The sequence below is a fragment of the Limulus polyphemus genome, unplaced genomic scaffold, assembly GCF_000517525.1.
Source record: "Limulus polyphemus unplaced genomic scaffold, Limulus_polyphemus-2.1.2 Scaffold411, whole genome shotgun sequence".
Taxonomy (NCBI): Eukaryota; Metazoa; Arthropoda; class Merostomata; order Xiphosura; family Limulidae; genus Limulus; species Limulus polyphemus.
Window position 1 is genome coordinate 554,430 of NW_013666021.1, and position 15,734 is coordinate 570,163.

Sequence of the window (15,734 nt, forward strand, 5' to 3'; positions counted from 1 at the left end):
AATTAACTGAAAAATTATAGGATTGATTTAAGGTTTTTATATTTCTTAAGGGCAAGTGTGTTTGTTATATTATATATAGTTTGGAGTAAGGTGATAGTAGTAAAAGTAATAGCCTAGTTGAGCCAGATGGTTTATTGTTCTTCCTTAGAATGAAATAAGTTCAACAAACAAATGAAAGTATTGTTGTTGTATTTAAACTCTGCAAAACAATCTCAATAATAATATTTACAGAAGATATAAGATGAAATTAAGGGTAAGCTATTTTCTTATTGTAATACCGGAAGAGGTCACCACTTGCAAGGTAAACATGGCAGCTTCTGGTTAATAGAAGTGAGGCATGTTACTGAAAGTTTGACCTTCGAAGCAAAAGTTCATTTTTATGTGTACAAAGTTCTACAACTTCTATGAGATTATTTAATTTAAGTAATTTACGTATAATCGATTCAAGGCAACGTTTTACCCGATGAAGGATGACTTCAACTAATGAAAAACAGTCCTTGTTTTGCGATGGAGAACTTTTGGAACAGAAAATTAATTTGGTAGGAGTATCTATATACACAATATTATTACTACAGCATTCTACCTGTATTAATATATGCTAGATTAAGATCCTACTTGTCAGGAATCGTCTCACCTTATAAACCCTGGAGTAATTACGTATGCGTATTATTATTATCAATACTATTAAGTAATATCACCATTAATATTATTAGTATTATATAGTATGTACTTGGTGGCTCTGCTTTAGTAGTAGTAGTAGTAGTATTAGAGCTACGTACTCACTACTATAGTAGCTAACACTACTTACTAGTATTAATAGTATTAGATTTACTACCACTTTCTAGTATTATTACAATAGACTAACGTTAACACCAGTATTTAATAATTCTAAATGAAGGACACATACAAGTATATACATATATATCATTATCATTCATTTGATCTTACAAAGAGATGAAACTACAGATTCACAGTACAGTACAACTACATGTTTGTTGAAGTTGGCTGGCTTAAATTAGAATACTTTTTTCTTTGACAGTGATGTTCAGAAAATTGGGACACTCCTCATCCACTTGTTTGCAAAGACCACCCAACACTGCACCATGGTTTGATGCTTTTTTAAGAAGTGATATACTTAACTAAGCTTACATTCCATATTTCATGAAAATATAAATACAAGCTACATTACCAAAGACCATTATATTAGGCCTATCAAAATTACCTCTCACTTGTAAAATCAAGAACTCGAAAAACATCATATTCATAATATTTTAATTTCACACACACACACATATATATATATATATATCTAAGTACAAATTATTCCACTAGTTATTAACTCTAACAAAAAACTGCCAAATAATCAATGTTCTTCTGTAGTTTATAATTACTTTCTTTGATACATGAATATCTTGCCTTACTAATATGGTAACTTTTTTGAGGATATTACTTATTATTTGGATAAGGGAAAGGATGTGGTCTTAGTGTACTTAGACTTGTAGTGTACATAGACTCCAGACCTGTTTGAATACTTTTGTGTCACATAATATTAAGATTTGACTGCCATCTTTATTACACACCCAAAGTTTTGAGAGATTTTGTTTCTGCAGTAAAGAAATACCAAAGATAAACCTGCTGATGCACAATCTCTCATGCTAACCACTAGACCATGCTCAGTGTACTTAGATTATCACACAAAAAGGATGATTGGATGGGAGAAAGTAAAAGGTTGTTATTAATGGTGTTCAAACCTTGCTTCCATTATCATCCTCAAGGGACACAATCTTTATTTAAAAATTTTTCTTACATTTAACATAATTGTATTAAAGCAATGTATTTTAAGAAATTCCCAAATCTGTTCCACACCAATGTTAACTCATTATCATAATCCACTAGTGATAAATCTTGTGTTGTGATATCAAGATTGGCTTTCTGAAAATTAAAAACTTAAAATTTCATGTTTATTTTACCCAACATGTAACAAAACATCAAACCTAATTATGCAATGATCACTCTTCTCCAAAGGTTCCCTCTACTTCAGCTCTTGTAACCACATTCCTTATTAATAATTATTAATTAACATTACATTTAAAATAGAATCCTCTCTAGTTGATTCCATGGTCATTGATATAAAACCCTCTTGAATCATTTCAAAATACTTTCTTCCTCAGTACTTGACTCCATAAAGTTTCAATCAATGTTTATAAAATTAAAGTATCCTACAATTATTGCGGTATCCTATTTTAATTTAGTAACAGACCTTTTCTCAGTTTCATCATCTATTTGATCAACTGGCCAATAACAATTGCCAATTAAAATCTTAATACCCTTAAACCTTCTGATTCTAAAACACATATTTAATGTCACAACAAGCTGTATCTCATCCTTTGTATAAAGAATCACTGTCAAACTGGAATTTCAAGATAATTCCTATTATCACTGTTCTCTAAATGTAATCATGTTCCACTACTTCTAGTTATATCACAGTCTTCCATTTCAACATAAACCCTCAACTCATACTCCCAGCATTAGAACAATACCAACTTGTATGTTTTCTTTAATCTGCTTCGTTTATCTTTAAATCAAACAGACTTGCTATTAAAACTATTATTCAACTTGTTATGCTCTAAGTCCTGTCCCTCATCCTCCCAACCCTTACCCATTCCTTCTAATTGGGTACTTCTTCTTGTCGATTCCCTCGACAACACATCTCCCATCTCCAACAGTACCGGTGACTATCCCGAAGGTTCAGATCCAGTGGGAGCTCGGATATTAGAGTTCCTTCCTCGCTGGCATCCCCTCATAGATGATCAATGGGTAATACAGGTTCTATCGGGATTCATTATCCAGTTTCTTTCCCCATCCTCCGTTTCTTCTTGCTCCATTTTCGTCCCTCCTCTTCGAGATCCCGTGACCTACCAGCATCTGACAGAAGCAGTTTTAGAATTGCTTTTGCAGCGTGAAATTTACCCAGTTCACCATTCAGTGGCATTGTGGTCTCCTGTTCTGCACCCATTTTTACTAGTGATGAATGCATTCAGTCAGGACTGGTCTAACCTCTTCCTGCATGTTTACCCCTGTTCATCTCCTCTCTTGTATTCTCTCCCTCATTTGGTACACCCTTTGTCAGGCCCTTCTGGTGGCACCTTTGCCAGCTCAATCTTGGTTTCTTCTGTTGAACCTTTTGACATCCTCCTCTCCTCGTCTGTTCTTCTGTATTGTACTTCTCTCTTCCATCCAGTCATATTTTCACTCCTGCTTCACTTATGGGATTTTTCTGGTCCCTTGCACAGTTATCTGGACTTTCTTCATGTGTAGCCTTCTTCCTTGCTAATTCTGTTTGCATCATCCTCCCTAGTGGAAATAGAAGGGTTTTTGCCATTGGTCACTTCATTATTCCCTTTCCCCTTCTCGTCCTTCTGTTTCCTGTCTCCAGAAGTTCTCCACATGGCTTTTCAACTAGATCTTATCTGTCTTGACTATTGCTGGTTTCCAGGCAGCTCTCTCTGGTACTTTCTGGTTTTCCTATTTCTGCCAGGTTTTTCCTACCTGGTCCTTACTATATCTTTTCATTCCTTCACCATTCCTATCTTTCTAGTCTTCCTGACTAGGCCCTTATTGTTGTTTTACATGCCCTTACCCTTCTGTCATTTGAACCTTTGGCTTCCTGTTCCCTTAAAACTTTCTTCATCCTCCTTTTTTGCCTGGGGTCTTGCAAATGTTTTGATGTGTGTGCCATCAATTCTCCCTGCATTCTGTTCTGTTGCTCCCATCATGGTTTTCTCCCTAAAAAGTCTGTGACGCATTAGAATGACAGTCCATTTATATCTTCTTTCCATTTCTCATCTTTATTTCCATACAGATCCAGATTTCTTCCTCTGTCCTATCCATGCAGTCTTTTGTTATTTGGCCTATATTTCTTCATTTCATGGTTCCAGATCCCATCTCTTCATTTCATGAAATCCTTCATACACTCATGATCTTTCTCCCATTACCCTCACTGGATGGCCCAGACAGCTCATTTTTTTAGCACATTCCTTCTTGGATGGGGATGCACGTCAGTGCTTCCAGGTGTTCTTTCATCAACTTGCTCACTCTTTAGCTGCTAACTTCCATTGCCTGTTCAAAGACTTTGCTCGGGCTGGCATGTGGATACCCCCTCACACCTTTGTTGCACACTATCTACATCATGTGGTGGTTTCTTCTTCTTCATTGAGTCTCTGGTGAGTATTCATCAGAAATAAATTTTCATTGTTGGAAAATGTTAACTCCATTATTTTCAATTTTTCTCTCTCTTAGTAACAGTCAGAGTTTCAAAACTATTTAATATTACCTGCACTTGTCTAAAAGTAATTTATTTAGACCTAACTTTACTGTTAAAACCATCATTATTTTCCTTTTCCCTATCAAGAACCATTTGAACTTTGTTTTTGTTTTTACTTCCACAATTTATTATCTCAAGCTACTATTTTTAGATAATAAATTTTGGTCGATGTAAGCTTTGACTTTTTCTCTAGCAAGCAAAATATAAATAAACTATGCTGAATCATGCTAAGTCTCTTTAAGACCACAGCTTAGGTTGGAATTTTAAAAAAATAATGTAGTCTTTATAAAGGTCTTCAAGCAGAGGTCCTCTTCTAGTGACATTCTTCATAGAAAAAATCACAATTATCACTCTGCTTTCTATAGACCTTTCACTTTTCTATCAACTTTATATTTATCCAATGTACTAAGTATATGATAAAATGGAGGAGTCACTTAAGTAAATTCAGACATGTGTTGAGTCATTTGGTATCATTAACAAGTACCATAAATCATCATCTTGAGAACATGAAAGAGGTGTTTTAGTGAGACCAGCCTTTGTATGGTAGACTCATTTTCTGACTGCAACATTTTGTATAGTTAAACTTTTAACTTGATCTTTTCAGTGAATTTTGATGAGATATGGGAATTTAACCCACAAACACTTACAGACAAGTTTATGGATACTAGAAGTTTGCATCAGTTGAATTTCTATGTTTTGCCCATGTTATTAGAAATGAAAAAGTAAATTTCTAAATGTTAGTATTCAGTTATAAAAGTTTTATTCACTGCAAATTTATGGTAGAACTTTTTTTCTTGAATACTTTTACTATTATATAAAACAGAAATCTGATGTGAGTAAAGTAATGGTCTTAAGATAAAAATACAAAATCAAGAGATTTTAAGTTTTTTAAAATTGAGATAAAAATGTACTGCTTATTGACTATGCATACTTTGTTTGTGACTTTATTTAACAATTAGCTCTTTATTATTAAGTAAAAATGAGTATTATTTTTCAGAATTCTACTTTAAGCCCAGATGTTGAACCTTTTATTCCAAGAAACTTTAAGGTAGCATCAGGTGTTGACAACAAAGTATGTAATAGTATGGAATATGATTGTCATCAATTACAGTCAGCAAGTTACAGTTCCTTGGATTCATTGAAAAGAAGGTGAGACATTGTAGAATTATATATATATTTATATACAAATCAAAAAAGAATAGCATGTTCTTGCATTTACATTTGAAGGACTTAGTTGTGCTGTATGAGTATCTTGGACAGTGGATCTACTTTCAGTTTTTTTAATGAATTAATATTTTCACTTTCACACATTTTCTTCTTACTTACACAGCAATGCATTCATTTGTATGTATGTATCATATATCACTGGTTAAGTTAGAAATTTTATCATGACTGGACTAACTTGGCCACTAAAAGTACTATAATTTGTCTACAGTAGTTAATAAAAGACTGCATTGTAAATAAATAGGTAATATTACAAATTTAATTTAATTCTTTGCCTAATATACATAGTGGGTCATAGAAAAAAAACCCTCTAATGAAGAAAAATTAAAGTGCAAGTGACACAACAAAACTTTTCTTGATTAAGTAGTGTATGCAAGATCATTGATTCAGCCTAAATTTACAAATGTTCAAAGTGTTTAGCACTATTATCAGTGCATATGTGGCATAAAAGTCCTTTTAAATGTATCTTGTTAAATACAGTAGAATTAGTGTCTTTATTGTGTTTATTGGAACAGTACACTCTGGTCAATCCTGTATAGGCTTCTTGATGAATGTTGCTTAATATACCACCATAATTATTTTAAACAAACTACATATACAAATGGGTCAACTGGAGTTTCATTACAGCTCTGACTATAGTGACAATTATCAAATGTAAGTTTTTTAATTTCCAAAAATTACTACATATGTGTTTTATTAATTGTTAAATGTTTCCTTAAAGGCCATCAACTTGCAGAAAGTTTTATGTGTATAAAACATGTTTTTGTACTACAATGTATGGAATAAAACAATCTTAAAGTAAAGCCATAACATTTTTTTTCTTAAATATTAATGTCATTTTTACTTTCATATCTTTCTTACTTCCACTTAACAAAGAATAAATGAAATATATAACTTCTACCTTATTTTTCAAAATATCCAAATAATGTGTATTGCAAGCATGGGTATATCCAACTTTTATTGTCCAAATACCCTTTGCTTTTTATAAGGAAATGTAAACTTTTTAATAATGAAATGGTACACTTCTTTTATTGAATAACATTAAAGTTTAATGCAGAAGGTACTCATATTGGTAATTAAATGTTTTTGGATTTGGTTTTCATGTGACTTGAATTACTTTTTGACCTCTTAGCTAAGGGTGCTTTACAAAGTTCTGTTCAACACTTTTGAGATAATTGTTGGCATGAACTTTATGGAAGATTTTTCTTGCGTGATAACTCTTTACAGACTTTTTCCTTGCAGGTATTTTGTATTTGTATTACTCCCACCTTTATTGTAGCCTGCATTTTTTTCACCAGTGGGCTGATGGTTTAATAATATTTAATGTGCCTGTCATATCCTTTTTTCTAACCTTTGGTGTTGCAGATTATTATCTTTAACCTTACTATCCATATTCTTTTCTCTTTTATCAGTTTGTTCTGTTCATACACTTTTAGTTTTGGTTCTCATTTCATGTGTTGTTGAATATGAGAGTTTTGATTTTTTTTTTCAACTAAAGTTTTTTGCCTTTTGCAGCCCTTATTTTTATCTTCCTGCTACTTTTTGTCACTGTGTGGGAAGATAGTGACATTTGATTTCTTATAATTCTTTTCTTCAGGTCAAGGAATTTCATTACATTTTAGATGAAGCATGATTGTTAGCCATTTCTATGCCTCCTTTAATTTCTGTCAGTTTGGGGATCTTCTTTATATCATTTATCTTTGATTTTACTAAAGATCCTTACTTTTTTAATAGTTTTTATCTTATTTTAAGATCCTCTTCATTGTCAGAGCCACACAATACACTGAAGTTTTTATTCAGTGCTCTGCCTTGATGATCACTGTCCAGATGTCTACAGATACTTGAATTGTTATTGGATGAAGTTGATTATAGATGCTATTTTGTTGTTTCAAGTGGTGAGGTCTAGAAGCTATCCACAACATACTTAAGTTTGGTAAATAAAGAACTGTTTGATAAAAAAAAAAGAGAAATAATTTGAGTTTTCATATATATATTGTAAATTTTGAATTATACTTAATGTTAATTGTTCAATAGAGACTCAGTCCAATGGCCTGATCCTGTACACATTGAGCAAAAGTGTTGGTCATTTCTATTTTCTTATGCTTGTGCAGTTTGTTTTTTTATTTTATGTATAGGTCTGTTTTGTGTATAATATAATAGATGTGTAGTATACAGGAAAAACATTATACTTCACAATCTCACACTCTTATTTGGTGGCTACCCAAGGCACGTAATCATCTTGTTGAGGCAAATGAGATTATTCTTTTGGCATTTATATTTCCTTTTTGCATTATTTCTGCTTTGAGAGTTGTGACTTCCTTTATTTGTTGGAATACCCTTGGTATATTAGTAAACCAGTGGGATATGTTTAAATGAAACTTACTGTTCTGTAATTCTTGTAATGTCTCTGTGGGTGATCATCAGTTTGTGGTTGCTAAGGTCAAATATTTCTGTCAGCAATCTTCAGGTGTTATCTCCACCACGGTGCTTCTTATAGCAGTATAAAACCCCTCTGTTTATGTTTTCTTAGTGAAAATTTTGAATGATAGTTTGTGGATCTTTGCCACTGTATTCACATTCCTCTATTTGCACAGTCTTGATGCACCCTGCACTTTCAGGGCTTTACTTCTTTCCATGATTCTTGTAGTCTTTTCGAAATTTATAAGTGAAAATAAACAACCCTACTTTTTTTGTTACTTTTATATATTCCATACTACAATGTACCTCTAGTTATATCCTAAATATAACCTGATATATCTTTTACTTTGAAAAAGCCTTATTATGAGATGGATGTCAACTCAGCAAGTAAGCTTCTCATGCAGTAAATAAAGTCATCTCATGGCTCAAGCTTGAGGATCTCATTTATACACCTAATTGTTTATAGTGAAAGTTCTCTTTTGATAGATATTTTAGAGGAACATAGTATTATTCTTATTCTTTACATTCTGGATCAACCAACATTCCTTGGCACTCTGAATTATTCATTACTCCTTTATTTGTCTCAGTGTGTCTTTCTGGCCTTTTTATTTAGGTTTTGAAAGTACACTGTACTAAATGTGTTAGATATGCTATTTACAGTACATTCATGCAAAGTGAATGAAAGGATATAAATGTTGTATATATATAATATGTATATTAAAAGTATAAATATAAAGACAACGTTTTTTAGCACAATGTAAGATGAAGTCTTTATTAGTTGTTTCAGTTGAAAAGTTTTGGTAACATAGTTACTATAATCAGGGCTTATTAATACACTGTTGGGTTGTCTTTACTCACTTTGGGTGAAGTTAATAATTTAGAAATACTAGTCACGTCTTTGCACCACAAAGAGTTGTTACCTTATGTACTGCCATGTAAATTCTTGTACCTGTCACAAGCTTCAAATATTCTTTCCTATGCATTGCTGCTATACAGTCATTGTTTCCTTTTTTTTTTTACTTGCGATAATTTTTTGACAGTTTTGTCTTTTATCTTGATTTACTGAGTTTGTGGTTAGGTCAAGTCAAATAGGTTTTGGGATTACTATGGGATGTAGGTCTGAGTAGCTACTCCCTACACCTGACCATTGTGATAAGTATCACATGTAAGTATTTCCCCAATATGAAACAACCTCACACATAGCTCTAGCCATACTGCACACTTATGCTTATCTAGCATGAATGTTAGATTATGGATGGTTGAGTTATCTGACATTCTGCCTATATTAGCATCTTGCAAAAGATTCTCTTGACAATATCTTTTGCTCTACCACTTCTGTTGTTGGACGAGTATTCCCTTCTTAAGATGGGTGCAGTTTCTTTTTGAGTGCTGCCCCACATGTCATGGGCTTTCTCTTTCTAACACTGTTTTTTAGAAGGGAGCTCATTTTTGTAATTTCTTTTTCTGGGCCAGCCTCTCCACCATCTTCATTGTGGGATTTTAACCTTTTGTGGTGTAGAGAGGTGAATAGCATTTCTGAAGTTAACATTTTCCTTTCCTGAAAGTGTATTTCAAATAGATACTTATTCTCTGCACTACCTCTCAATCTTCCTCCCCACTTTCAGTGCATTTAGTTTACCTCATCAAGAATGATTCTGTGTTCAAATGCTAGTGCTCATAGGGAATACTTAGCATAGAAGATGTGTCACCCTTCTATTGGTAGAAGGTTATATTTTAATGATGATTGCATCATAGACTGATGTAATAGCCTTTGAACATATAGGGGTGGGAGGTTTATCAATGGCTTGTGGCACGAGCAGGAATTTATATGGCAGTATAAATGAGGTAATATATCTATATTGCAGAGAGATATCTATCTGAAATACATTTTCAGATAAGGAAAATATTAGCTTTGGTCTTCCTTTGATGTGTTAACACCCAGTCTGTTATTCCTTCACTGACTCAGTTATCTTGAGCATGTATGATTTGGTTCTAGAATGTAGCTTATGACTGGATTTTCCCTTCTGATGTAATGTAACTGATTTACTAAATTATGTTCCCACTATAGTCAACATTACTAACTATGAAATCTTTGTATGTCTTATATATTTGTCTTCAACTTCTTAACAGGTATATTGTGGTTTTTTTTGGAAGATTGGTATTATCAGTCATTCTAAGTATCTTCTTTCAACAAATACTTTGTCTCACGGTTTTCTGCGACGGCTTAATTGAAGCATTGTGAATTATCTTAGAATATCATATACAGTACAAGTGACTGTTGTGCACGTCTACATTTATCTTCATATTGTTTGAGTATAATATGTAAATGTCTTTACTGAACATTTCTCTTGTCATCATCCATCTTCATAAGTTTACTTGATGCATATTTCATTTTCACAGTTTTGTATCTATTTCTAGTCAAAGCTGATTATGTAATGTGATAGCTTCCCATAAAACAGGTACTTCTTCAAAAATAAAAAACAAGCTTATGATGTAAAGTCCTAAAGTAAATGTACACTATATTTCTCATTAATTTTGGGTAAGCTATTGTTATTTAGTATTTAAAAAACTGAAAATAAAACCACAATCTGTCTTACAGCTTAACAAAAACATCATAACACAGTGCTGTGTCAAAGCCAGTCATTCTATCATCCGTTAAAAAATAATTAAAAATGTCAACTGTTCTAAAATCTGGCATTCATAATCCTCCATTTTATGTTTCTAAAGTTTGTATACATGTAGAAACTATTAATAGTTATTTTACAAAGAGTTTTTGTTTATAAGTGGTACTTTTTTAATAAAATTCTTTAAAGCAAAACAATTTCAAATTTTGCAAATGTTTTCCACAATTGGTACCATGCGTATTTCATAATAAAAAAAATTTTTCAATTTGAATATTTTTGTTTTTCTTAGTCTAATCATCTAAGATGTGAATGCTCTAGTTATATGTTTTGTTTTAGAAATGGATATAAGAATAAGAATGTTTTTTTCTTTTCTAGGGAAACTTCAAAGAAGCAAAAGAGCCAATCTATTTCATTAGTACCAACACAGAGTAAACTTAGCACACAACTACAAGACACAGAGATCCACAGTGTAACAAGTTCATATGGAAACAAGCCAGATCATTACTGTAATAGTGAATATTCTCCAGCTGTTAAACCCTCTTTGTTAATAAATCAAAATGTGAGTTCTGTGATTCCTGTTTTGTAACTCATGTTATTGATTGATTGGATTGTTCATGAATCATGTTATGAAAGAGTTGTTGAGATTCACCTTTGTTATTTCAAATTCACTCTGGAGTTATTGGTATAACACTAGCTCTAAAATAGTCATATAGTGTAGGAGAGTAGCAGCAGTTGTCTTGTACATTGTTTCTTGTAGTGTGGCATGGGCATGTTTCTTAAAATAAAACTTTTAAAAAGTTTCTTGCCGAAGTGTATACACAAATTGAAATTAAACTTATTGGTTGTTATGACTCATATTTCACCCTTCTTTAACTAGAATAAAATTTTTTTCTAGTTTCTGATCACAAATTTGTTGACCAGATGTCCCAAGGTCCAACACAAGTATTCATCCTTTTGCAAAGGTAAAGGCTGCATACTGCATCTTTTGGCCTTAAGTCTCAAGCTAGTGTGTAGGTATTGCCTTCTTGGAATGTAACCTATGCCTTTACAAGCAGGCATTAGAGAAGCCTTTACTGGCTTGATTTAAGATTGCTTGTAGATCATTGGTTGAACCTGTAACCTGTGGACTTGTGAAATACCTGACTTCCTTTGTTTTGACAAGGTATATAAGTCATGTATTTTCAAAATTCTCTCTCTTTTCAATTTGGCCTCTTGTGATTTTGCTCTCTTGCTTTCAACTGTAGATGATACAAAGGAAGAATCCTAGCCAGTTTTGGTAACATAACAGTGTGTTTGGTAAAAAGAATTGTGCTTAAAACTACACTTGCATTTGCTTGATTTTCTTTTCTGTCCATGTTCAATTTATTCTTTGCTTAAAAGATATGAACCTGCATTTTGTCAGAACTTTTGGCTTTTCTGCTGGGCACTAGTGTATCATAATACTACAGTAGAAGTTATCTTGTACTTTAGTGTAATTTGGGCATGTATTTTAAAGCAAACATTTTTTAGGTCTTTTGCCAAAATGTACCCTCAAATAAAAATTAAATTTACTGATTGTAATAAATAAAATAGTTATGAATTTCATCTTTCCATAACTAGTTCAAAATATACTTTATTTAGATATATTCATGTAATATTTTTTAGATTTCCTTGTAGTTTCTGCATGTAGGTAATCACATCCATGTTGGCCATATTTCTTAAACATATGCTAACCTTTATATACTATTACCTTTGTCCTTGAGTTTGAAGCTAGCATGTATGTGTTTATGTTTAGACTTCTTGAAGGTAACCTTTCCAAACAGGCGATGCCGAAATATATAAAACTGGTTTGGCTAAAGATTGTGTGTAGAACATTGGTTAAATATGTGGACTTATGGGTTACCTGTGTTTCACTCAAGTGTTTAAGTTAGGTGTTTCCATAGTTCTGTCTCTCTTTCTCTTCATCTCTTTATATGTGGCCCTCAATACTAGTATACACACAATACAGAAAAAGTATAGTTTAAGTGCCATAACACTGTTAAGTAGAAAATTTTTATGTTTAAAATTACACACATGTTTGCTTTGTTTTGTCTGTATTCAACTTATTCTTCACTTAACAACTCTGAACTTGAATTTTTGGGAACTTTTGGCTTTTCTGTGGGTCTAATGTACTTGAATACCACACTGGCAGTTACCTTTACATTGTTACTAGTAGTGTGGTTTGGGTATGTGTTTTGAAGTAAAAATAATGTTAAAAGGTTTTTGTCAACATGTATCCAAGAATTAAGATTAAACTTATTTTTACTGCCTTATTCAAAGTTAAATATTTTTTCGATGATTTAATTAATTCTAATAACTTGTGTATTTCCTTCATACTGTGTACCCATTGTAGTGGACTTCATAATATATGTCAGGTTTACTAACACACTAGCTTTGCCTTGCCTGACCCATCCAAAAATGACAGGTTGAAATTTTGTAAAAAAAACAACAAAAAAATTAACAAGCTCGGAGCCACACTCTTTCTTGAGTGCATTGAAATATCAAATGCATTGATATTTCACATGTACTGGAACATATTTTTCTAATTATTTCATATAACCTAAAAATTGCAATTTAAACATGAAAAGAAGATGAAGTATCCAAAACCAAGAGGCCTAAGGTTTATAATAAAAATTCTAACACAGAAATTAAACCAAAATATTAATTTCAAGTACCATTATTAGTTAAGATTAATGGCAATATATTTGGGAGAAAGAAAGAAAAAAAAGGTGTTTCATTAAAAGTCACAAAAACTTTGAAATGTCTACATCAAGCTAATTATATCCATAAACTAAAATGTAAAACAATCTGAAAAGGTGGAATTCTAGCCAACCTTTGTGAATGTTTGAAGTATTATATACATATTTAAGACAACAATATCAGGTCATAGTTTTGTTGTAAATGGCACAAATGAATGGAACATTACCAAAGAACAACTGGCTTTTATATATATTAGATGACTGAACATAGCGTTTATAAACATTAAAATTGCAGCTAGTGGTAATCACTAACTAAACAGTATTTGAAGTCTGTCAAATTACAGCATTTCCAAAAATAAAGTGACTGTTATAAGTAGTAAAGAAACATTTATACAAAAGTTAAACTTAATGTACATGCATATTTTAATACTAGGAAATTATCATCAACGAAAGTGTATGCAGGTTTTTCATACTTATGATTACTGACACCAAAAAAAGGAAAAAAAAACAACTTAAAGGTTATTTTTCAATTGTTTTTTTTCCCTTTGATATTCTACAAATATCCATTTACTGGTATGTATGTGTATTCTTGTGTTTCCAAAAGTCATTCATGAATTTTGTTTGAGGGTTTTTGTTCTTAATGATAAGTTATTAATTTTGTCAGTTTTTATACATATTTTCATCTTTGACAAGAGTAGTTACAGTTTCTTACTCTTTTGAAAATAATTGTGGTTTTAATTTTTCCAGAAATATACCTTAAGTGCAGATGTTGCTCCATTTATTCCAAGAAATCTTAAAGTGACATCTAGTGCTGAAAGAAAAACCTTTATTAATGAAAAGCAAGATCACAATAAAGTAAAAATAGCCAGTAATAATTCATTGAGGTTTTCTAGCTCAGCTTCATTTAATGGCAGGTGAGATATGAAAAATTTGTTTGTAATAAAATAGAAAACTTATTAATTAAAAATAGATATGAAGTTAATATGAAACAACGTTTACTGGATAATATTAGTATTTATTCTTTATTAAACATACTTCATTTTAATTTGTAATGTCATCTTATATAAAATTAAAGAATTACCTAAATTAATCCTCATTGGAAAATTAGGTTTAGTGAAGTACAAAACGATTATGATTTTCAGTCAACTAAAATAATAACTTAATTGATCATGTATCTTATTTTTATTGAGGTTTTAAGTATTAAACAGTTGATGAGGAAGTTTTTCAACTTGGAATATTTCATAGTCATTATTTCATTCATTGTCACCATTTGTACTTATGTCTACAACTGATAATGTTTTTATCAGATTTCTATAGAAGTCTTGCTTAGTGTATTTTCTAAAATCACTAAATACATGTTAGACTTAGCTTTCTCTCATATATATTCTTGGGCTTGAAAGTACTATGTACAGTAATTTTGTTTGCAAACTGTGAATGTAATGTTGACTAAAGGATTATGGATGATGTACATGTAATACCTCATTTGATTTTACATTTTAATATGCGACTTCATCTATATCATTTTTATTGAGATTTTGTTACTAAGATTTCATTGTTACAAGAAAGAGGAAGACTATTAGCAGTCATAGCTAATAAATTACAAGTACAAAAGGTATTTAAACTTTGAGTTCTGTGTTTTTTTAGGATTTGAGTTATTTTTAGTAATTAGTAAACCATGTGTTATTAAAATCTCCAAATTCTTCTTACTTGTTTCAAAAGTTCAAAAGAAGCTGTACAAAGAACATAGTTATGTAAAGAGATGTTATTTTCAATCAAAATTTATGTGTTTGCAAAGTATTTATTTTAAGTTGTTAGGTGAAATAGATTAAGAGAAGTTTACTCACTTTACATGTGAATGTACATCACTATTGATGTCATACCTTATGTTACTTGATTGTACATTAGATACAGTATTTTACAAATGTGTTTTTATAGTAATATCCAATACAGAATTGAGTGAATTATAAGATTTATTTTAAATTATAACTGTAATGATACTTTCTCAAAGATTTTCTGGAGGAAAGCACAAGAGTCATTCTATGGCATTAGGATTGCCACAACATAGTTCTGCTTCAAATTTACCAAATCCAAGTAGTTCACCAGGTCATCATGCAGACAACTACTGCAGTAGAAAAGGAGCTGTAGCTGACAAGTCTTTGTCAGAGAAATTTTATGTGAGATTTTTTATAAATACTTGAAGTTTCTTACAAGTTGTTCATATGCAATTAGGTTTTTGCACTTCTAAAGAGTTTATTTAGAGATATTTAGCAATGAAATATATATGCATAAGTTATTGCTTATGTCAATATTCCTGTAAGATATATTTTAGTGTGACAAAGTAATACACATACTACTTGGATTTTACCAAAAATAGTACTTCTCAGGAATTCCCTGAAGATGAAAGCATATTATCAGCCAAGACTCAGG

At 31.5% G+C, this 15,734-nt stretch overlaps 1 protein-coding gene across 2 annotated transcripts in view; it reads left to right on the plus strand.

Annotated features, from left to right (window-relative positions):
• Positions 1 to 289: 289 nt before the first annotated feature.
• Positions 290 to 15,734, plus strand: part of LOC106458066 — a 50,607-nt gene continuing 35,162 nt past the window's right edge. Inside the window, exons 1-5 of one of the 2 annotated variants that reach the window (XM_013917522.2) lie at positions 290 to 539; positions 5,322 to 5,473; positions 10,966 to 11,149; positions 14,055 to 14,221; positions 15,316 to 15,481. In XM_013917522.2, the coding sequence (XP_013772976.1) occupies positions 471 to 539; positions 5,322 to 5,473; positions 10,966 to 11,149; positions 14,055 to 14,221; positions 15,316 to 15,481 (738 nt within the window). In that variant the 5' untranslated portion in view covers positions 290 to 470. Of the gene's footprint in view, positions 540 to 5,321; positions 5,474 to 10,965; positions 11,150 to 11,485; positions 11,553 to 14,054; positions 14,222 to 15,315; positions 15,482 to 15,734 lie in introns of those variants that run through there. The other variant, XM_013917523.2, reaches the window with a different exon arrangement.